The 25,183-nt window shown below is 39.9% G+C and overlaps 1 protein-coding gene across 1 annotated transcript; it reads right to left on the bottom strand.

The window, feature by feature from the left end:
• Positions 1 to 192: 192 nt before the first annotated feature.
• LOC121555876 (zinc finger protein 271-like) lies at positions 193 to 24,771 on the bottom strand. The gene is made up of 5 exons (XM_045213159.1): positions 24,686 to 24,771; positions 22,227 to 22,380; positions 18,842 to 20,611; positions 9,510 to 9,527; positions 193 to 1,076 (listed from the first exon to the last, which is right to left on the bottom strand). Exons 1-5 carry the CDS (start codon positions 24,722 to 24,724, stop codon positions 250 to 252), a joined length of 2,808 nt encoding a protein of 935 aa, XP_045069094.1. The 5' UTR covers positions 24,725 to 24,771; the 3' UTR covers positions 193 to 249.
• Positions 24,772 to 25,183: the final 412 nt, after the last annotated feature.

Below are 25,183 nucleotides of genomic sequence, written 5' to 3'. Positions count from 1 at the left end.
TGCATACATTTTTCATACAGGCCCCCCCTTGGGAATCGAACCCACAACCCTGGCGTTGCAAGCGCCATGCTCTACCAATTGAGCTACAGGAACAGAGTTCCAGACTCAGGTTTCTGGATAGACTTGATACATATGGATCCAGAACTGCATATTATGATACACAGGTTACCATGGTAATCAGACTTAGTAAACTGTTTGAGAATGGGAGATAGAAAATATATTGTAAAGAGTAATGTATTGAAACTTTATTTAGGGATCTGGAACCGGTGCAGGAGAGGAGGGAGATAAAATATGACATGTTTGTTCTTTCTGGTGTTTTTTCAGAGACCCTGAATGAGCAAAGCTCTTTCCACATAGACAGGAGTAAGGTTTCTCTCCAGTGTGTGTGAGCTGGTGTGTAGTCAGGGTGAAATCTCGAGCAAAACTCTTCCCACACTGATCACAGCTATAAGGCTTCTCTCCTGTGTATACGCACTGGTGTGTAGACAGACTTCCTGATTGATTGAAGCTCTTCCCACACTGATCACAACTATGCTTCTCTCCTGTGTGTATTCGCTGGTGTGTAGTCAGGGTGGAATCTCGAGCAAAACTCTTCCCACACTGATCACAGCTATAAGGCTTCTCTCCTGTGTGTATGCGTTGGTGTGTAGTCAGGGTGGAATCTCGAGCAAAACTCTTCCCACACTGATCACAGCTATAAGGCTTCTCTCCTGTGTGTATGCGCTGGTGTCTAGTCAGACTTCCTGAATCCATTAAGCCCTTCCCACACTGATCACAGCTATAAGGCTTCTCTCCTGTGTGTATGCGTTGGTGTGTAATTAGGGATCCTAAATGATTGAAGCTCTTCGAACACTGATCACAGCTATAAGGCTTCTCTCCTGTGTGTATTCGCTGGTGTGTAGTCAGGTTTCTGGATAGAGCAAAGCTCTTCCCACACTGATCACAGCTATAAGGCTTATCTCCTGTGTGTATTCGCTGGTGTCTAGTCAGACTTCCTGAATCCATTAAGCTCTTCCCACACTGATCACAGCTATAAGGCTTCTCTGCTGTGTGTATGTGTTGGTGCTTAGTCAGGCCTCCTGATTGATTTAAGCATTTCCCACAATCGAAGCAGGGGTAAGGCCTCAACCCTGTATGAATTCTCTGATGATATTTTAAGGTTTTAGATGCTTTACACCTCTTCCCACACTGAGAGCAGTGGTACAGTTTCTCTACGATGTGAATCCGCTGGTAAATAAATAAATAAAAATACGATATAGACATTTGACTTCGTGGCTGTAGTAACTAGTTGAAACACGCATATCTGCCCTCTCATTGGCTATAATTGTCCCACCTGATCTTGCCTCTTCCCGATTACCTTCCATTTTTGAAGACATTTATTTTTCTATGTTAGAGCGGCCACTTGAGTATCTGGTCAAAGAATTGGTAATGTGTTCGAAATCAGTGAAGGAATGTGAACATGTAGTGTATTAGGATTATGCCTTTGTTAAATGTTTTTCATGATGGAATGTTGTTTATGTTAGTTCAAAAGTAGCAGTTGTAGGGTGACGCCCCAGGGGAGACGGTGATTGGACCGCAGAGGGAGCCACCCATATTTTCACATTGTTTATAAGTATATGCTGGGGGCACAGGAAAGCAGAGCAGCCATTAGAATTCAAGGACACTGCTCTCCAGACCCTGCAAGTCTGTAACTCATGCTGAAAGCTTGCGATATGAATAAAACGTATGATCCAGGTTCAGTATGAGCGGACTCCTTTGTTTATCAGCAATAATTGCCAGCATTTACTCGATACGACAAATGGCGCCCAACGTGGGGCTGGTCTGCAAATCTTCTTTGCTTCATTCGTAGCCGACAAGCTAACTCGTTCTGAAGTCATGGCCAGAAAAGGGTGAGTTTTTTCTCACAAGCTTTGGGGGTTGTTAGTTTGGATACTACTTGTGTACACTGGAGGAATGTACCATTACGACCGAAATGTGCCTCGTGTGGCGTTATTGCTGTCGACTGGGGGTCTGTAATAATTATTTTTAATTTTGGGTGCATTGGTAATTGGCGCAAATAGGGGGAAGAATTCTAGAGCAATCGATGGAAGTGAATAAGGCAGAGATACGTATACATTAGGGCATTGTGAATCTGATAAAGACCCCAGGGGAGCCATCATATAGGATGGGCCATAAATCCTGATTATGCATTCGGTGTTTCAGGTTAGTTCTGGGAACTATGCAGTGGACGGTTATATTGTAAGTTATTCTCATCTTGTAGCCGACGGGGTATCTGCTTGGGGTGACCGCTCATATAATATCCATATCTCACGGCAGCATAAAGTTAGAAGGGGATAAATGGACAATGATTTAGGCACAATGCAGGTTACTTAGGGCGTGGTGCAAGCCACAGGGTAGCTAAAGGCTAATGGTAATGCTGATGCTAAATGCTGGTTGGGTTTTATGCCACATTGTACATAAAGGCTAAGGCTAAATGCTAAATGCTAATTGTGTTGCGTGCTACATGCTAACGGGTGTCCTTGGGGGTCCATTGCGATGGGATAAGCCTCTTAAAATATGTCTGTGTGTGTAGAATTCAGAGTTCTACGCAAATGTGAGCTCTGTTATGTGTAATTGTTTGATTATAAGGTATAAAATAGTGAAGCTGTAGCGGAATGCTAGCGTTCTGTTGTCTGGGAATCGTATGGTTGGATGTATTTGCGCATGCGTTTAATTTTATGACACTACACTACAAAACGTGGGAGTTGGAGTTTATTGCACGAGATTATGAGACGTTGGTTTACGGTACTAAACTACAACACGGTGGGTACTAAAACTACAACAGGGGGATTGTGGGTAAAGTGTCATATTTCTGTTGGGCTGTGCCGCAGGGGGAGACAGAGAAACACAGACGAGGGAACAAAGAGGAAAGATTTGAAAATGAATTAAATCTTCTAGTTGTTACATCGGCTGTTGGTTAAAGATGAAACTTGTTTTGTGACCTATTGAATTGATAAATTAGATATATGTTGACGGATTATAATAAATTAAATTAAATGACGATTAAAATAAATAAAAATTTAATAAAAATGTTATTGATCTATTTAGTCCTGAGTTGATTCTTAGAGCGAATGTGAACGAAGGAATATTAAATATGGTTGAAATAACTCAGTGATTGCATTAACTACTAAAATATTTTTGTGTCTCTGTTCTTTTGTCATATGAGAGGAGCAATAGGACAATACGACAGGAGAGAGAGAGAGAAAGAGAGGGGGTGCTGACGTACACGTCACGTGACGCGACAGAGGATCAAGTCAAAAAGGTTTTGGTACTGGTCTGGTTACAAAATCTTCCCCTACAGGATATTTGATGTTATGACAATTTCACATAGGCTTGGCAAATACTGATTCATTAAAAATGGCATTTTAGAGTCTCTGGCATCACTTGGATTTGATTGCAGTTGTGTTGGGAATCAAGGACTGACATTATTCTGTAAAAATTAAGATAATTAGGTGCTTATAGAGCAAGGGGGTTTATGGTAATTGTAGTGTTGTAAGGTTAGAAGGCTTTGTTTTTGGGATTGCTGTGAAGTTGACTAACTTGCATTTTCTTTCCTGATGGGTTGTGCTAAGATAGCCACTAATTGATAAATTGGTAAGATAGGATATAGAAATAAAAAATTGGTTTTAATTATTCATAAGTTTTAATTGATTCTTTAATTGATTTTTTATTTTAATTAAAAATATTTGTTGAATAAAATTTTTAATAGAATTTTTTGATATTCATATTTTTGTTGATTGATTAAAAAAAAAAAAAAAAATTCACAATAAAGGAATATAAAAGAGTAGTTACAATGGGGAGAAAGGACAGCAAGGCTATGAAAGTGATTACACCAGTTGGTATAGTACAAAATAGTAATCCTTTAACTAAAGTATTGTTAGGTTATCCAGCAAATGAAACAAAAGTTGCCCTTCATTCTCAAACAAAAACTGATAAAAGATTCCAGCGATAAGATAAACAGAGGTATAGAGAAAATGCTAAAGGAAGGAAAGGCGACAGAAAAACTAATGGCAGAAGTTAGTACACCTTTCTCACATACGGATTCAGCAAAAAGACACCCACCTTACGAGAAGGAAGTAGAGCTTAGGGATGTTTATCCTCAGCTTCCAGTGATCATCCAGCAGGGTGATTGTTGCATCGGAGAGGAAGATGAACGAATAATAGATAGAGGACAAGCAGAAACGACCAGAAAGATGAATCCAAAACTCCAGAAGGAAGAAAATGAGATGTCTGGAAGAGAAGAGTGAGGTTAAGGAAGATGGAACTTGAAGAAGATGATGAAGATGAAGATCAGAGTGATTGAGAAGAGATCATGGGTGGATATGACTCTGTGATCAGAAGGAAGTTATCAAGAGAGGAAAGAAGGATACTAGAGATTGGAGTTCAGATGAAGACAGCGATAAAGAGGAGACTAAAGGTGCTGTGTATTCAAAAGGAGTTTATCCTACAAGGACTGGCACAGAAGAAATAGAAGGAGATATAGACCGATGCTTATCATGCCTGGATAAAGCGACTAGTTTAGAAGAAGTAACACAACTGGATGAACAACTCAAGAAGAGAAGATACAGAAGGAGAAAACCTGCTGAGAAAATAATCCCAAGAATTGGAGGAGAAGAATAATACATTGAGGTCAAGGAAAGGCCAATAGTAAGAAGATGATGGAAGATGATATTTCGAGGACAGAACTTAGAATATACGCTTTTGAAGAATCCTGATATGTCAACAGCAAGAAAGAACAGGATCAAGAAACTCTCAGAAAACTCAATCATACAACTGGTGGAGAAGAGAAGCTTTGGTTATGAAGAATCAGAGTGAACCAAATCAACAATCACTGTTACAGCTTCAACTGAACAAGGCCAACCGCAATTGTACCAGCCACCAAGGGGGGTACCAGGTGTTCCATATCCACAGCCAGTTTCTGGACAGACACAGAATTGGAGAGGAAGAGGACGAGAAGGCTTAGAAGGAGGAGGAAGATTTCAGCTACACTTCCAGCAACTTTCAGAAGACTGTTATAATTGTGGACAGGTTGGTCACTTTACCTATGAGTGCAACAAGTCAGGAGGAAACATCAGAGGGAATTTCAGAGGAAGATACAGGGGCCAGTCAAGATCATCTGGAGGACCGGTGAACCCCTACAGGGGGCCGGAGCAAGGAGTCTAGAGCCTAGAAGATCCGAAAGGGGGGTGTCAGCTGATAGCACCGATTAGAGAAGAAGAGAAAATATCTAACAATTGAAGTGAAAACAAAGGACTATGAGAAATAATGGTGAATAGTGGAAAAGCTTTTATCTGTGTTCAGCCTAAAGAGGGTAAACATCTCACTATGTAAAATTAACTAATTAGGATAGGGATTTGAGGTAGTAAACAGCTAATTACTCTTAAGGAACCAATTGAGCTCTTATATAAAAAATCAAAGAGAAATTAAAATAGACATACTAATATTAGAACATATACCTATTGCATTGTTGGAAAGAGATGCATTGTGTAAATTGGACTGTACAATAAGATGTACACTAAACGGCTGTCTGGTAGAGGATTTAAAAAAAGTAGGGTTTTTGGGAATCATATTGGCTTAAAAAGATAATATCATAGGAAGGATGATAATCTATTAGACTGCCTATTAGACAATCTGTCTGGAAAATTAAGTTAAAAGGGGTGACTGTTATTCTGGGTTACATTCTTACACCAAGAGATTTCAGGCTAGGCTAAAAGGTGTTTAGTCGTTTGCCAAGTCTGTGTGTAAAGAAGTCATCACATATTCTAAAATTGGTGGTAAAGGATTTTGTGAATAAATCAGTGGAAAAGGTTTTTAAAGGTTAGGAGAAAAGATTAGATTAAAATAAGTTAGGAGAACTAGGTTGAAGGGACTCTAAGACAGTAAGCTAAGTTTCAAAGTTAGTAGTAAGAGAGAGAACAGTGGTGAAGGACACTTTAGAGTAGGAAGATCAAGGTAATTGTAGGTGTATTTTTATAATCAAAAGGTTGAAAGTCAGGGATTAGAGGTAGGACTGAGAGTTGAAAAAGTGACACTAGTGGTGATAGATGGAAGCACAAGCAAAGAGTTCAAAGCTTTGGGGAAAATGGATGAAGTAACAACAATGACATCAACACTTCAGTCTATTATAACAACAGTGAGAAGCAATTTAACTCTTTCAACATTGATAGTTATTAAAGCCATAAATATATCGCATTTGATTATAAGGGAACCAATAGCTCCAGCACCAATTTTAGACGAAAAGACTGTTATTAGGGTTAGGATGAGTGATCCAGCTCATCTTCATTGTAGATGTGAGAGATGGAGTGGAGAGGGGACGTTCCTCCCACATGGAGAGATAATTATGGAGAATAAGTATTGTTATCAGGACCAGATGTAGAAGCTGTTGCACCTAGTCAAAGGAAGTATATTTTGTACAACGATATGAAGTGGAAGAGGGTTATGAGTGATTGTTCATTTATTTTGCGTAATGTTACAGAGAAAGATCAGGGAGAATATATGTGTACTTATCTAGTGCAAGCATTAAAATTTGTTCCGGTTAAGAATTATTGGTTAAAAGGCTATGTAATTCGTAAAGTGACGCTTATAATGGAAGATTTGAAATCTGTTGAAGTTTCCGCAGTCACCAAAGGAGGTCAGGAGAAGTATATTATTACAGTGGCCACTCCAACAGTAAATAATACACATAGGATATCGGTAGCTTTCCCACTAGAAGTAGTTAAGGGTGTTAATACATCAACTAAATCAACTACTTTAATGGTAACTTTGGAAAGGGATTAATGATACGATGGCAATAACAAATGTAGGAAGTATGACACAGACACAAACAACAACTTTTCTGAAATTAAAGGGGGTAGCAAGAAGGACTCAGGGGTTTATGTTACGGATGGAGAGTGCTTTCAATGATAGTACGAATAGGGTTAAAATAGGAGAGCAGATAGTAGTAGAGAACAATATAGATTCATCTGAAATAGTGAAGGATACTATCATGGAGGTACAGGATGAGGTCTTTGATTTTAATGACAGACAAGGAGAGGTATCTGATCAGTACCGCTCGTTAGGGAAGAGAGAAACTAAATGGATGGGTTTGATTCTTCTGTTGTGAAAATTAGAGATAGCTGGGCAGGTAGGAATCTTTGGTTCCAGCAGCTCATTCTGTAAGATCAGTGAGGAATCTTGAGGGTCCATGTCTGTTGAGAATTCCAGCCAAACATTTTAGAGACGGTCGCTCGACCTCTATCAAGTATGTGTCAATCTTATGCTTTGTCATGACTGTTGTATCAGCAACAACGATCAGTAAACAGATAAAATAATGTCGTTGTCAAAACATTTGTTTAAGCCTAGGTTTAAGTGTTCTTGGTTAAATGAATTACCCTCTGGGAATTTGTTAAATGGGAAGAAAAATCAGGTAACAGCGAACCCTGAAGCACTGGAGGTGAAACCATTGAGGGCTAAAAGTTGTTTTGTTCTAATAAAACATATGATGTAAGGGGTATGTTTATGGGAATATCAGATTGTGATGATTATATGATAACTTTGGGTATGCATGACCTTAAGGGTAGTAATGAGAAATATAATGTAACTTTTTATGTTCCAGTTAGTAAGAAGAGCAGGACTTTGAGGGTTAAAAGATTAGCTTTTGCCTGACAATGTGACTATTGGGAATTTTAGAGATATTTGGAGGGTTTGTGGTGATGAAGCATATATATTCTTACCCTATGGATGGATAGGATGTTGTTACATGTCAACGTTGAAGCTTCCATATGAGGTTTCTACCATTATAAGAGGGGTAGCACCGGACACAGATAAATCTAGGGTTGAAAATAGGGTGAAAAGAGACATGGCGACATGTCATAGTCTTCAAGCCTATCATTGAAGGATAAATCTTAGGGAGAAGGGGGGACTTTTTCCATGGTATGGTGTAACATTTGGGAAGATCATATTGATAGTATTAGCTATACTTTGATTCCAGATAGTTCAGATAGTTATAGATGCATTGAAGAATATAAGGGATGCATTTGGTAGATCTGAAGGAGCTGGATGGTCAGCGAAGACTTGGTTGCAAGATCAGTTAGGCCAGTAGGAGCAGTGATGGATTACATTTTAATAGCAGTTCTGATAGCACTGTGTGTGATGTTTGTAATTTGTTACTGACCTTTGAGAAAGCTATGATATTGAGATAGGTTGGAGTAGTGATGCCTGGAGACAACACTCAGATGCCGGTGTTGACTGTTCCTGATCTGGATGAAGATGGACAAGTAGAATTGGATGGATAAATATCCTTTTTGATGATTTGATCATTTTTCAAAAAAAATTCAATATTAGTGTGATTTTAGTATGATGTTATGAATCAAAGGGGGGAAATGGTTAATGTGATTCATACATCATTTATATATCATTTTTATATTCGTAGTTGATATTGATGTTTAATTTGAAAGTGTTGTTTTGCAAAAGATACTGTTTGGCCTTTTCTTTTCTTCCAGAAGCATTTGGGGGAACATGTAGAGATTGAAATACTCAAACAAGGACAATATGAAGGGACAATATGAAAGGACAATGACTGGAGGAGATGGAACCAGGAAGGAGTGGAAAGGTTCTGATTCCATCATCAACAATGCATTGGAAGTCGGGACTACGGGGGAAATGAAGTGTAGTGGACTACATTCCAGTGTCTGCAATGAAATATAGACATATTTGCATGTGTAATACATAATTTGTGTCATATTCTTAGGTATTAATTTTTGTAGAATGATATTTGATGTTATTGGATACATGTGGGGATCTTAGATGTTTTTGTTTATTTCGTGAATGCTTAGGGACAGGGAGTCTAGGCAGAGAGAGGTCCACTGTAGGGTCCAATGGGTTGACCAGCCTTAGAGTGGACATTTTTTGGATAGTATTTTGTTTGCAGGGGCTTACATGTGTATTTAATTGCATCATAGTTTCAAATGCATTGATAGGGATTTATGAGTTTATCGGGAGTACCTAGGTGGTTGCCTGGGGCAGAGGGACCGTGAGAGAATTTTACTGTCTTGATTGATGGATGGATTTGGAACGAAGGTTGCCGGACAGTTTTTCGCTCTCACACTCCATAAAGATTTGTTCATATTTCATAGTAATTTATTCACGCTTCATAAACATTTGTTCATATTTCATAGTAATGTATTCACACTTCATAAACATGTATTCATATTTCATAGAAAGGTATTTACACTCTAGAGGAGAATGGTTTTGGTTCAATGTTAAAGATACTCAATAAGATAAATTGTTACTGGTCATAATCCTATTCTGTATGTTTTCGAGACTTTTAGTTAGTCTCGAAGGGGGGAAATGTAGTGTATTAGGATTATGCCTTTGTTAAATGTTTTTCATGATGGAATGTTGTTTATGTTAGTTCAAAAGTAGCAGTTGTAGGGTGACGCCCCAGGGGAGACGGGTGATTGGACCGCAGAGGGAGCCACCCATATTTTCACATTGTTTATAAGTATATGCTGGGGGCACAGGAAAGCAGAGCAGCCGTTAGAATTCGAGGACACTGCTCTCCAGACCCTGCAAGTCTGTAACTCATGCTGAAAGCTTGCGATATGAATAAAACTTATGATCCAGGTTCAGTATGAGCGGACTCCTTTGTTTATCAGCAATAATTGCCAGCATTTACTCGATACGACAAACACTCCCAACAAGTTTTACCGTACTGTTTTTTTTTCAATTTCCAGCCGTTTAAACAGAACACAGGAATGTGGAGGATCAAAGATGATGAAAACTAGGCCTAGACATTTTATACAGCACAGCAGGCCTATACTGTTAAAAGGAAACCAGACTTACCGGATCCATCGTGGAAGCTATTGTTTCTTAGTATGACATGAAATGTTGTAGGCTACAGTACAGTTAGACTACTTTGTTGTAGTGTTCAGATAATGACTAGGGAGTTGCCGAGAGAAAATTTCATTCTCATGGCTGCAATTGATGCGGCCCTAGACTAGAGATATCAAACATCTATTTAAATATCAAAACGTAATTAATTTACGACAAATAAACGTCTTATGTAGCCTAATCTTACTTCAGAAAGTTCCTGGATAAAATTTTACGTGATCTTTAAAAGTCAAGTAAAGTCAAGAAAACTTTCAACAACACCCCCTTTCACTAAGAATCCTGTTGTCTGCTATCACCTACTTTAACCTGACAGCCACTTGGAACACATGCGCAAAGAGGGAGTATCTCAACAGGCCTATCTCTCCTGAGGGGGTGTCTGGGAATTACTGGTTACGGTTTTTCGCTGCTGCTATAATGGCATCTGCTGTACACTACCAGCACGACCTAATTCACAAGGAATTCTCCGGTCAAAAATAAACGTAAATCTTCTAAACTAAGCTACAGCCAAATATACTGTATTTATAACTAACCCCCTTCTGTCTATGTATATAACTTGTATACAATAACATAAAGTTGTTATTTCAAAATAACAGTAAACATAATGCTTTTTGGCTACAATATAGCTAACGTTAGCTAGCTAATGACAAGCTAATCTCTGCTGCCTGAATGCTTTCACGTTTCTCTCGTCTGGGTTTATTGCTGTTAGCTAGCACATGGACAGTCAGCCTCGAAGGCTAGCTATCAACGTTAGTTGATTGTAACATTGACACTCTGTGTGCTGACTACAGTTTGGAGGCCACTCTAAAGATGAACCCTCTATCCTGACACCTCTGGAGCAGTGCTGCAGGTAAAACTTGGGTGCATGATTAAGCATTAAGACGCAAAAAAGTGTTATCATTAATATATATACTCAAATATAAAGGGTGTTGTTCGGGTAGACACGCTAGAGGAGAGCACATGATAAATGAAAAATATAATTTATTAATTTCTTTCTTTCTCAACTTTCACTCCATTTCTCTCTAGCTCTCTTTCTCCCTCTAGGATACGTCGCTCCACCCTCCTGCGTGTCCTCTCCCTGCTACAGTCTGTGACGTCACGAGGGACTCTCTTTTCCACGATCCTCTATTCTCCGTGGCCCCTCTCTGAGCTGCACCTCTCTGCCCTGGACCGTCGCCTAGCGACCGTGCTCAGAACCGTGAGCAGCTGCCAGGAGCGACAGTGTAGCCGCCATGGAGGGGGCGAGGATGATGTCACTCATTATAAGACCTTGGTTACACCTATGACACATGCAGGGTACTCTCTTAGAAAAAAGGATTCCAAAAGGGTTCTTCTGCTGTCCCCATAGACAAACCCTTTTGGGTTCCAGGTAGAACCCTCTGTAGAAAGAACCCTTTAAGGTTCTTAATAGCACCTTTTTTTCTAAGAGTGTAGTGTTGCCACACCCACTCGACAACCACACTTCAACCCTCAAAATAAATTGTTGGGGTGCATCACCATGGCGTTGATTAATTGTGTGACATCATTGTATCAGCAATCCACAAGAGTGACATAAGGACATTTGGAGTTCCTGGCATTATTTGTTTGGCTTCTAACTGTTAGAGAGGATAGCTGCATCCCAAATGTAAACCAACATTATATAGAGAGTAGGATGCCATTTCAGACAGACTATTTGTAGGTCTATTCTAGTCTGGTGTATGGATGTGATGTTTAAATCACTGTGTACATTTATTGTTAGGCCTCATGAAATAAAGTTGATTATATTGTTATGTAATACATGGAGCGTACTTAATGAAATAGAGGCCAGTAATGAAATACAGCTCAGTCTCAAGCCATGAGACCACAACCCATGTAGAACTTAACCAAGACCCTATAGTATACTGCACTGCTCAAAAAAATAAAGGGAACACTTAAACAACACAATGTAACTCCAAGTCAATCACATTTCTGTGAAATCAAACTGTCCACTTAGGAAGCAACACTGATTGACAATACATTTCACATGCTGTTGTGCAAATGGAATAGACAACAGGTGGAAATTATAGGCAATTAGTAAGACACCCCCAATAAAGGACTGGTTTTGCAGGTGGTGACCACAGACCACTTCTCAGTTCCTATGCTTCCTGGCTGATGTTTTGGTCACTTTTGAATGCTGGCGGTGCTTTCACTCTGGTGGTAGCATGAGACGGAGTCTACAACCCACACAAGTGGCTCAGGTAGTGCAGCTCATCCAGGATGGCACATCAATGCGAGCTGTGGCAAGAAGGTGGTTTGCTGTGTCTGTCAGCGTAGTGTCCAGAGCATGGAGGCGCTACCAGGAGACAGGCCAGTACATCAGGAGACGTGGAGGAGGCCGTAGGAGGGCAACAACCCAGCAGCAGGACTGCTACCTCCGCCTTTGTGCAAGGAGGAGCAGGAGAAGCACTGCCAGAGCCCTGCAAAATGACCTCCAGCAGGCCACAAATGTGCATGTGTCTGCTCAAACGGTCAGAAACAGACTCCATGAGGGTGGTATGAGGGCCCGACGTCCACAGGTGTTTACAGCCCAACACCGTGCAGGACGTTTGGCATTTGCCAGAGAACACCAAGATTGGCAAATTCGCCACTGGCGCCCTGTGCTCTTCACAGATGAAAGCAGGTTCACACTGAGCACGTTACAGACGTGACAGAGTCTGGAGACGCCATGGAGAACGTTCTGCTGCCTGCAACATCCTCCAGCATGACCGATTTGGCGGTGGGTGAGTCATGGTGTGGGGTGGCATTTCTTTGGGGGGCCGCACAGCCCTCCATGTGCTCGCCAGAGGTAGCCTGACTGCCATTAGGTACCGAGATGAGATTCTCAGACCCCTTGTGAGACCATATGCTGGTGCGGTTGGCCCTGGGTTCCTCCTAATGCAAGACAATGCTAGACCTCATGTGGCTGGAGTGTGTCAGCAGTTCCTGCAAGAGGAAGGCATTGATGCTATGGACTGGCCCGCCCGTTCCCCAGACCTGAATCCAATTGAGCACATCTGGGACATCATGTCTCGCTCCATCCACCAACGCCACGTTGCACCACAGACTGTCCAGGAGTTGGCGGATGCTTTAGTCCAGGTCTGGGAGGAGATCCCTCAGGAGACCATCCGCCACCTCATCAGGAGCATGCCCAGGTGTTGTAGGGAGGTCATACAGGCACGTGGAGGCCACACACACTACTGAGCCTCATTTTTACTTGTTTTAAGGACATTACATCAAAGTTGGATCAGCCTGTAGTGTGGTTTTCCACTTTAATTTTGAGAGTGACTCCAAATCCAGACCTCCATGGGTTGATACATTTGATTTCCATTGATCATTTTTGTGTGATTTTGTTGTCAGCACATTCAACTATGTAAAGAAAAAAGAATTTAATAAGATTATTTCATTCATTCAGATCTAGGATGTGTTATTTTAGTGTTCCCTTTATTTTTTTGAGCAGTGTATATTAAACCCTATAGTAGACCCTATGTTATACTATATTAAACCTTATAGTAGACCCTATAGTAGACTATATTAAACCCTATAGTAGACCCTATATTATACTATATTAAACCCTATAGTAGACCCTATAGTATACTATATTAAACCCTATAGTAGACCCTATAGTATACTATATTAAACCATATAGTAGACCCTATAGTATACTATATTAAACCCTATTGTCGTATCGAGTGAGTGGTGGCAATTATTGCTGATGAACAAAAGGAGTCTGCTCATACTGAACGTTGATCATAAGGTTTATTCAGACCACAAGCTTCAGCATGAGTGACAGGTGACATGACACCTGGAGAGTGACGCCTCAGAATGGCTGCTCGTTCTGCCTTTCTTCTTCGTTTTCCCCCCTATTTATAACCAATGATGCTCCCTCTTCTGGCCAATCCCCAGTCTCCCCTGTCTACAACACACTTCCGGTCTGTTGTATGTGACGTTACACCTAAAACCTTCCCTCTTGATACTAACATAAACAACATTCAATTTCTTCATGAAAAACATGTAACACCATCATAATCTTAATACACTACATATTAGTATACTATATTAAACCCTATAGTAGACCCTATAGTATACTATATTAAACCCTATAGTAGACCCTATAGTATACTATATTAATCCCTATAGTATACTATATTTAAACTCTATAGTAGACCCTATAGTATACTATATTAAACCCTATAATATACTATATTAAACCCTATAGTAGACCCTATATTATACTATATTAAACCCTATAGTAGACCCTGTAGTATACTATATTAAACCCTATAGTAGACCCTATAGTATACTATATTAAACCCTATAGTAGACCCTATAGTATACTATATTAAACCCTATAGTAGACCCTATAGTATACTATATTAAACCCTATAGTATACCATATTAAACCCTGTAGTAGACCCTATAGTATACTATATTAAACCCTATAGTAGACCCTATAATATACCATATTAAACCTTATAGTAGACCCTATAGTATACTATATTAAACCCTATAGTAGACCCTATTTTTAATAATAAAAAGTAATAATAAAAATAGAAAGACTTCTTTCTTCTGTGCTGCCGACAACGCAGCTTATAAAGACAATTTCCCTGACGTTTACAATCACATTCACGGTAAATGCTGCGGAGGTCGGCTTAAGTGTTATTACCTTTAAAATTCAAGTGCAGTATGCTTGTCCATAATGCAACTTTGATTGAATCCCAGGCAGTCATCTTTTGTTCAGGTCTTCTGGTGTTCAGAGTGCATCCATAACGGAACCCTATTCCCTACATAGTGCACTAGAGGGAACAAGGTAACATTTGGGACGCACCCAAGATCATCTTCTATTCAGGTCTGGTTGTAGTCTTCTTGGTTCTGGGTTTGTGGACTGTGCTATAGAGCACAGAGGGCTCCTCCTCAGCTTCTTGTGCTGGAGGTCTGTTATGAAAGGAGACGCAAAATGTCATCATCAATCTTCACTTCTGAGGTCTCATTTTATGAAATTATGTAGATGTTAATATGTTTAAACCAAACAACTGCTGGTCTGCTTAACATACAAGTGTTGTATGCATTCCTAACTGTCAAGCACAAGTACCATCTAATTTAAAAATTATCTGAGATGTTGGAATGGCTGGACTTGCTCACCGGGTGGCAGCACTGGGGGGTTTGAATTTCAGAACATCATACTGGACATCCTCATCCTCTTTCTGTGGTTGAGACAGTTGGACAGGGGAGTACAGAGGCACTTCCTGGTTATTGGAGCAATAGAGGTGGACATTGGCGTAGTGAACTTCACCCTGCTCGTCTGTACTGCAGTAGGGGCCATGGCCATGCCTGAGACGTTGTCATACACTGGACTGAGTCTCCCTGGAGAGGAGAAAAGACAGACAATAGAATCATACCTTGGGACTATTCCATTGGTTCCATTGTGCCAGGCAAGATTAATCGAGCACTGACAAAAACATCTGAAAGAAAACAAATACTTTTTGACCTCAACTCACCTGCCCATTCCCTGCTGTGTCCCTTGTGTCAGATTTGGAGGCTTTCTAAATCATTGAATAACAATCAAGTTAGTAACAAATCAAAATGATAAAGTGAAAGATAAGTCTTAGAAAGATGCTCACCTGAACCACATGAAGCCAGAGAGACAGAGGATGAGAACCACAACTACAATTCATATAGCTGCATTCTTCTGTTCTTCTGTATATCCCATCAGCTGCACCAAAACCTGGTAAAGGGTTTTACAATAAATATGTCTAGATCTTTTTGGAGTAAATTTATTCTAGAAGAGGCCTCTGGTCCTTATAAAAAACAACATATAAATGAAGTGAGAAGCAGATGTTGTTAAGCAGATAATGGATTTAATTTTATTGATCAATTGAATACATGAATACACACCTGGTATTGTTTAAACATTATTCTACATTATACAATTATTTAATGGATAATAGGGGTTAATTAAATAAGGTACAGCCCTGAATACCCCCACCCACATCAACATCCTCCTCTACACACAAAGGCTTCACTATAACATTTTCCATGAGGACATTTGGCCATTTAGACGACATGTTTGTGCTTTCTGGTGTTTTTTTCAGTGACCCTGAATGAGCAAAGCTCTTTCCACAAAGACAGGAGTAAGGTTTCTCTCCAGCGTGTGAGAAGGAATTGAGTTTAATAAGCATACGGAGTAGAACATTGTTAGATTCAGTCGCAAATACTTATATTTTTAAAGAGAAACGGGGCTGGCTGATAGACTTTAGTTCCTCGATCGCTGTTGCTGCCCAATACTCCATTACAGTAGGTGGCCTCATGCACCATAACGTTGGATGCCAACCAACGATAAACCCCACAGAAGATGATCTATTTTCATTGTTAGGGTGGCCACTTGAGTATCTAGTCATATGATGAATAATCTGACTTTCAAATCAGTGGATGTGAACAAGTGCACACTTTGGGAGGAAAGAGAGATAATTAAGTACTATCACAGATTCCTACACACTATATAGTAGTAGGTTACTTTGCTGTAGGAAAAAAAGTTTTAGTCTTTCTGTTGTTGTCCAACCAATTAAACAGAACACGGGAATGTGGAGGATCAAAGATGATGAAAACTAGGCCTAGACATTTTATACAACACAGCAGACCTATACTGTTAAAAGGAAACCAGACTTACTGGATCCATCGTGGAAGCTATTGTTTCTTCAGCGTTTCTTACAAAGACAAGAAATGTGTAGGCTACAGTACAGTTACTATGTTGTCACAGTGTTCAGATAAGGATTAGCGGGTTGCCGGGAGAGAATTCCAGTCTCAAGGCTGCAACTGATGCACCCATAGACCAGAGCAATCAAACATTATTTAAATATCCAAGCTCAATTACATTATGGCAACATAACGTCTCACATCTCATGTAGGCTAATCTTACTGCAGAAAGTTCCTGGATAAGATTTTACCTGATCTATAAAAGTTGTGTAAAGTCAAGAAAACGTTCAACAACACCCCGTTCCCTAAGAATCCTTTTGTCTGCTATCGTCTACTTTTACCTGACAGCAACTTGGAACAGAGTTCTATATTAGTACAGATGTTCTCAAGGCTACTGTTGCATCTCCCTCCCTTCAGTCTTAGAAACATAAAGATAGACAACAAACACACTTTATAACTGGTGAAAAACGACACCTGATACTTCAATTAAGCAGGAAAAAGCACTTATTATAACAGATGTGTAGCACTGTAAGACACGTGTTTCTCTGTTGATTATTTTAAACCTGTTTTATTCTCAGGACCATGACTATAACATTGAGTGTTGGGACACAGGGCAACAACATATCCTGGTCTCTTCTACATAATACAACTAAATATTTAGAAAATATATATTTCACAAAATGAATATGCAATCAGCAAATTTAAAACAAAGAAAACATGAAACCACATTCCAGATGTATGTTTTAGAATTACATTTACATGCAAGCATTCGTTCCGCGTAACAAATCCCCAATAAAAAGTAGAATGGTAAGGTATAAGATATTATCAAGTGTATTTCCAGAGTGAAGAGAGAGAAGTTTGGTAGGAGACCTTAGTAGTCGTGAGAAAACAGAAGAGTGTGAGGTCTGTGGTTGACATGACCTATAAGTACTGATGGGCAGAGCTGGCTTCCTGCCCCCATGATGCCTCTTCCTAACAACCAACACATCATTCGCTTCACAATAAAAATGTGTGAACAACTTTTTGGAGAACACTTAATATACAATAAGGAAAGCTGAAAGATATGTGATAGAACAATTACAAGATTATGTTTAATACTGTTTATGCATCGAATGGTTGTTTTATGCAATAGAATAGGGTTCTTAGAACTCTTTCATCTGTGTGTGAACTCAGTTGAGCCTCTGAAGCTTGGGCTGGCAACTGATTAAATGATGACTAGGTGATAAAACCAACATCCACATTCCATTCTATTATTAGTGGTGTATGACAGGGAGATGTCTCCGGTCTGACTGAGCCTGCATTTAATAGACTGAATTGGTGTCTGTGTGTGTAAGGTACCAGGGACGAGATCTGTTATGAATAGCTGATAAGAAGAACCTCATCTTGGAGGCCAAACCCTTGTTTCCATACAACGAGAAGTCTTCACAGCAGATACTGTCTGCTATTGTACGAAACCCAGAGTTTGGCCTCCAAGACGAGGTTCTTCTTATCAGCTATTCATAACAGATCTCGTCCCTGGTACCTTACACACACAGACACCAATTCAGTCTATGAAATGCAGGCTCAGTCAGACCGGAGACATCTCCCTGTCATACACCACTAATAATAGAATGGAATGTGGATGTTGGTTTTATCACCTAGTCATCATTTAATCAGTTGCCAGCCCAAGCTTCAGAGGCTCAACTGAGTTCACACACAGATGAAATAGTTCCAAGAACACTATTCTATTGCATAAAACAACCATTCGATGCATAAACAGTATGATAACAATCTTGTAATGTCTCCACCACAGGATTTACAATAAATATGTGAACATCTTTTAGGACAAAACAAATTATACAAGAGGCCTATGCTCCTCATAAAATAAATTGTTTATTAAATATTTTAATAATGTGATAAGCAGACGTTGTTGAGCAGATAATGGATTTAATTTATTGATCTATTGAATACACACCTAGTATTGTAAAAACATTATAACATTATTTCATGGATAATAGGAGTTAATGAAATAACATACAGTCCTGAACACCCCCACCCCACCACACACACAGCATCCAGAGTTGCATATTATGCTACATGTTAATCACTTAGTAAACCCTTAGAGAATAGGAGTTAGATGACTCTTTACAAGATATTTTCTATTGAAACTTTATTTAGGGATCTGGAACCGGTGCTGGAGAGGAGGGAAATAAAAGACAACATGTTTGTGCTTTCTGGTGATTTTTCAGTGACCCTGAATGAGCAAAACTCTTTCCACATAGACAGGAGTAAGGTTTCTCTCCAGTGTGTGTGAGCTGGTGTGTAGTCAGGGTGAAATCTCGAGCAAAACTCTTCCCACACTGATCACAACTATAAGGCTTCTCTCCTGTGTGTATGCGCTGGTGTCTAGTCAGGTCTACTGATTGATTGAAGCTCTTCCCACACTGATCACAGCTATAAAGCTTCTCTCCTGTATGTATGCGTTGATGTATAGTCAGGTGTCCTGAATGATTGAAGCCCTTTCCACACTGATCACAGCTATAAGGCTTCTCTCCTGTGTGTATGCGTTGGTGTTTAGTCAGGGATCCTGAATGATTGAAGCTCTTCCCACACTGATAACAGCTATAAGGCTTCTCTCCTGTGTGTATCCGCTGGTGTGTAATCACAGATCCTGAATGATTGAAGCGCTTCCCACACTGATCACAGCTATAAGGCTTCTCTCCTGTGTGTATGCCTTGGTGTGTAATTAGGGATCCTGAATGATTGAAGCTCTTCCCACACTCATCACAGCTATAAGGCTTCTCTCCTGTGTGTATGCGTTGGTGTGTAATCAGGGATCCTGACTTCCTGAAAAGCTTCCCACACTGATCACAGCTATAAGGCTTCTCTCCTGTGTGTATGCGTTGGTGTGTAGTCAGGTGTCCTGACGTCCTGAAATTCTTCCCACACTGATCACAGCTATAAGGCTTCTCCCCTCTGTGTATTCGCTGGTGTGTAGTCAGGGCGAAATCTTGAGCAAAACTCTTCCCACACTGATCACAGCTATATGGCTTCTCTCCTGTGTGTATGCGTTGGTGTGTAGTCAGGTGTCCTGATCGACTGAAGCTCTTCCCACACTGATCACAGCTATATGGCTTCTCTCCTGTGTGTATGCGTTGGTGTGTAGTCAGGTGTCCTGATCGACTGAAGCTCTTCCCACACTGATCACAGCTATAAGGCTTCTCTCCTGTGTGTATGTGTTGGTGTGTAGTCAGGTCTCCTGATCGACTGAAGCTCTTCCCACATTGATCACAGCTATAAGGCTTCTCTCCTGTGTGTATGCGTTGGTGTGTAGTCAGGTGTGCTGATTGATTGAAGCTCTTCCCACACTGATCACAGCTATAAGGCTTCTCTCCTGTGTGTATGCGTTGGTGTCTAGTCAGCTGTACTGATTGATTGAAGCTCTTCCCACACTGATCACAGCTATAAGGCTTCTCTCCTGTGTGTATGCGTTGGTGTGTAGTCAGGGATCCTGAACGATTGAAGCTCTTCCCACACTGATCACAGCAATAAGGCTTCTCTCCTGTGTGTATGCGTTGGTGTCTAGTCAGGTCTCCTGATTGATTGAAGCTCTTCCCACACTGATCACAGCTATAAGGTTTGTCTCCTGTGTGTAGATGTTTGTGTGTAGTATGGGCTCCTGATTGATTGAAGTATTTCCCACAATCAAAGCAGTTGTAAGGCCTCTCTCCTGTATGAATTCTCTGATGATATTTTAAGGTTTTAGATGCAGCTAAACTCTTCCCACACCGAGAGCAGTGGTAAGGTTTCTCTCCATTGTGAATCTGCTTGTGAATGATAAATTCCTTATGATTAGCAAAACTCTTCCCACAGTCAGAACAGCAGTGGTGAGGTTTCTTCCCTATACGTCTCTGCTGGTGTTTCTTGAGGTGTTCTGATCTGGAGAGACTCTTCTCTTTCTTGTCAGCATCATGATGTTGTTGAGGTTTCCCAGATGAAAAGCCCCTCCCACTGAGAGAGCAACGATTAGGGCTGTCCCCTTTGAAACAAAGACATTGAATAATTAAGTTTTGCAAATATAGGTCCATAAACAGATGTCTTACCATGAAATGAATGCCTTTTGCGTCCCTTTGTTATTTTCCCAGTAACAATTGTGCACCAATATTCAATATTAAATCTGTTTTATTAAATAAAGTGCCCTTTAATACAGAACACATGGAGAATACGATAAATCAGATTTTTAATATGAATAAAGACTTGCTAAAGTGACACAATACAGCTTTTTGACAGGTCCCTCTGTAACTTCTAGAAAGATTTTAACCCACCTAATACAATCATTTCTCCAAGTTTTACCATCATTGAGTACGGTTACAAGCACAGAATAATATGATTATTATGAATAGTCAATTAGTATAGAAGTTTGATTTAAAACGTTGACATGCTTTGAAAGAAGAACTATTTACCTAATAATCCTGTTTACATGGACACATCTGAAATCAGGCTACCTGATGGGACTTTGATTAATGTAGAATATTGCCAATCAAAATAAATGTTCTACCACAGCGACCATGTTATTTTTTAAAAGCATATTTGATTCTGAGTTTGGACAAATAAAGTTTGTATTTGAAAACTATTTCTAAGCTGCATACTTTCAGTTTTTCTGAACTCACTGCACTCGATCAAAAGAAGTTAGCTTGCGCTGCTTGTGCTAGCACATGTACAGATTAAATACACCACTATAACTCTGATTAAAGTGTTTACATGTCCTAATAATTCTAAAGATTGCTCAGAAAACCAGGTGTTTTTAAAGGCGTATGCTTACTTCGGTTATGACCTCACGCCAATTAAGATAAGCAGAGTAAGGCGTTTACATGACTAATGCCATACTCGGCCTACTGCCATAATCAGTTTAATAGGACATTTTTAGCGTGCATGTAAAGCCCTAGTTATTTGGTTACTTTGACAGTCATTTCTGAACATTATTTATTTCATGTTATTAGTGATTCATTCACTGTCCCTAATTTTGAGGTCTACTCTGTTACATGAACTGAACACTTGTTTTAATATGGTGAAACTGTTCCTTTTTTTTTTTTTGCAAAAGAAACATTAAACATCTAATAGTCAAATTATAGAGTAAAAGCAGGTGAGCTCTTTTTGTAAATTCTCTGGTGTTTTGTGGTGGAAAACTGAGCATCTCAACCCTTTTACCCATTCATAGACATGCTAGAAATGTTTTAACAATAACTTTTTTTGTGAAGATTGCATTCAATTGCCACTCCGTTGCAAAAACTAGCTTCCATTGCCCCTGTAATAAGCGAATTTGTGGCTGATTTAAATGACTATTTTACCAAGGTAAAGTAGTGGTGTTCTTGTTTTCAGTAGTCCCCTGTTACGTCAACCCGGTTACTTTATTTGGCACTATAGTATTTGTTTGTTATTGAACCCCTTGAGATGGGAAAACATGTTTTTAATGAAGTTGAACAGGTGCTCTTTATGACAGAATGTTAAAATTAGTTGAAATCAAACGCTTTCTTTGACCAAGTTACACTTCTCAAAATTGGGTGGAACGACCAGAGATTTTCATCAATATATAATTAGTCAATTAATTGTTACAGAAGCAGACTGTAGTCTAATCCACACACCATGCTTCTTACTTAATGAAATCAAATCTCCATGTTCCTCTTCTCCTCTCTCAGTTCCACTCTGCCCCGGTGTTTTCCTGCAGTCGACCAGACCCAGCAGTAAAGTACCGGGAGGCGGTCGACCTGGGGACTCCTGGAGGGTGGCGGGGGACGGGCTAGATTTGTCCTGTTGGCGGCAATAAGTATTCTACATAGATTAACACTAAACCAAATATTTTATTAATTCAGTCTGAACCTCTGATTGATTTGGGTGCATCCCTCGAATATGCCCTTTTACCTGAAATGTTCAATTGTTCACTAAAACCCACAAATCTAAGAGCATTGGATTGGTGGAGGCATGGGCTAGTTTCCACCATATTTCTTATACCAGTAATTTCCTTTCAAACAGCGAGGAAGAGGAGAAGCGAGAGGGATAACTGGGTCCAAAATCTGGCTTCTGGCTTATTTGATCGAATATACATTTAGTAACGATTAGGTTGTTAGGAGTGTATATGTAAAAGTAGGACACGTGACATCCCGGCAACTTTGAGAAAAAAAAACACATTGTATGGGAGTAGTGCCTGGTCGTCACTAGATACCACAAACAGTCAAACCACATTCATTTCTACAATTGATCTTATTAAAATGTGATCTTAACCCTGACCTTAACCACACTTCTAATGTTATGCTTAACCCTAAATAAATAAAAATACGATATAGCAGTGCTTAATTTGAGCCGGATCCTGCCGGAACAGCATCAGGCACTTCTCAGATTTGACTTTGTTTGTTCTGGCAACTATTTGCCAGGATCTGGTACCTCTCGCAGCATGATTTATTAATTGTTAAGTCAAGTTGCCTCCTCGTTATTTCTCCCGCCCCCAGAAAGACCATGTAAAAGCGCTGTGATCTTCCTGCGTAATCATCCTATCCTGCCACACTGATTCCAGACCTGCTCTCTTAATTGTACATAGAGGTTATGGGGATGGCCGGTGGGGGTAAGTAACTGATCTTGACACAGGTGTTGGTAGTGGTGGTCAGCTAGTTAAGAGTGCCCTACATATTCGTCTCCCTACTGAATTTGAATCGTGGGAAAGCCAAATAAAAAAATGGATAAGAAAAGGCAATTGAGTTTGATTACATTTTTGAAGTCCAAAAAGAGAAAGATGGTGAATTGAACCCAGAACGAGCCAGAGAACTGTCAGTGCCTGAGGAGAGGAGTGAGGGGCAAACTGTTCCTGGTAGTGATGCCTTAGCTAGCAACCAAGGCACATTTGGTGCCAGCAAAGAGGACACCCGGGTTATAGTTAACACTCAAAATGAAAAAATAGACACTACAGCCAGTCTTCAGAACAGCCTTAGAAGGAGGCTAAACGTCACAGCCACAGGCCCGCTCATGGCTTTGAGCAAGAAATATTCTCTCAGGAGTTAAATGGACTTGACATGGGGAGTCATTGTGGGAGGCTTTGAAAACAAAGGTAGGACTTTATTTTTTCTTTACAAATTTGTTCTGTGAAGGTAATCTGAATATGTGCTTCATATTATCACATAGGCAGGAGGCCTATATATTCTGATTTGTGTTCTAATGTAGCCTACATTGATTTACTTTATTTGAAGTTATATTCCGATATTGTGATATTTGTTCTATTGCTACATCGATATCTTTAAAATTATATGAAATTCGGGTATGCAAGCCCTACAGCTGAGTATGTGTGTATATGCATATGGCGGGTGTTCTGCAGTGTAGTCTAAAAATGTTGCTGTACATTGATGTCTAGAAAATTAGCCTATAAGAAATTCGGAATTGTGTAAGCCCCGCAGCTATACTCAACTATGTGGGCATACTGCAGTGACATCTTATATGCTTTGAATTAATCAGCTCCTTGTAGAGTGCTGTCCGTTTCACCACCATAGATAGTAGGCTACTTAGCTGTTTACTCTGTCTGCTGCTACGTTGTGTTTGACACTTTTTTTCTCAATGTGTTCCGTTACCTCAGAGCCCCTCGGATAACCACCCCTCTAGCGCTCACTATGTGTTACCGGACATCCCGAAATACAAATTAAGCACTGCGATATAGACGTTTGACTTTGTGGCAACTAATGTAAACACGCATATCTGCCCTCTCATTGGCTAAAATGGTCCCACCTGATTTTACCGATTGCCTTCCATTTTTGAAGACATTTATTTTCTTTGTTAGAGCGGCCACTTGAGTATCTGGTCAAATAATGGATAATGTGTTCGAAATCAGTGAAGGAATGTGAACACTTTGGGAGGAATGTGAGATAATTAGGGTATAGTCACAGATTCCTAAACATGATATAGTAGTAGGCTACTTTGTTGAAGTAAAAATAATCCCAACAAGTTTTACCGTTTTACCGTTTTTTGTCCAGTGGTTTAAACCGAACACAGGAATGCGGAAGATCAAACATGATGAGAACTAGGCCTAGACATTTTATACAACACAGCAGGCCTATAATGTTAAAACCAGACTTACCGGATCCATTGTTGAAGCTATTGTTTCTTTGTATGACATGAAATGTTGTCGGCTACAACAGTACAGTTAGGCTGATTTACTGTGGTCTTCTTCTTCTTTATGGTTTATGGCAGACTAAACCAATTTTTGTGTTGCCGCCACCTACTGTACGGGTAGTGAACGTAAAATAAAAATATCCATTGCGTGGAAATACAGTACCACCATCATAAACAATACAAATATTTAATGAATCCCAAAATGCCCCACCCCTTCAGTGATAATCCAAATCATATCCCTACATAGGCTCAGGGGCCTGTGTGGACTGAACATATATCGACTGGATTCCTTCTAATGCCTATTTTCTCAGATTTCTTCTTTGTTTGTGCTGTGCATTTTAAAACCAATGCAATAAACCAGGGGCGCCACTTTGGTTTTAGAAGTGGGGGGACATAACCTGTCTGGGGGTCCTCCCCCATAATTTTTATGGGTATCTAAAGGTCATTTTCTGCATTTTTACAC

The sequence above is a fragment of the Coregonus clupeaformis genome, unplaced genomic scaffold, assembly GCF_020615455.1.
Source record: "Coregonus clupeaformis isolate EN_2021a unplaced genomic scaffold, ASM2061545v1 scaf0083, whole genome shotgun sequence".
NCBI classification, from domain to species: Eukaryota; Metazoa; Chordata; class Actinopteri; order Salmoniformes; family Salmonidae; genus Coregonus; species Coregonus clupeaformis.
The sequence above is the reverse complement of the archived record's forward strand: the minus strand, read 5'-3'. Positions and strand labels throughout refer to the sequence as shown.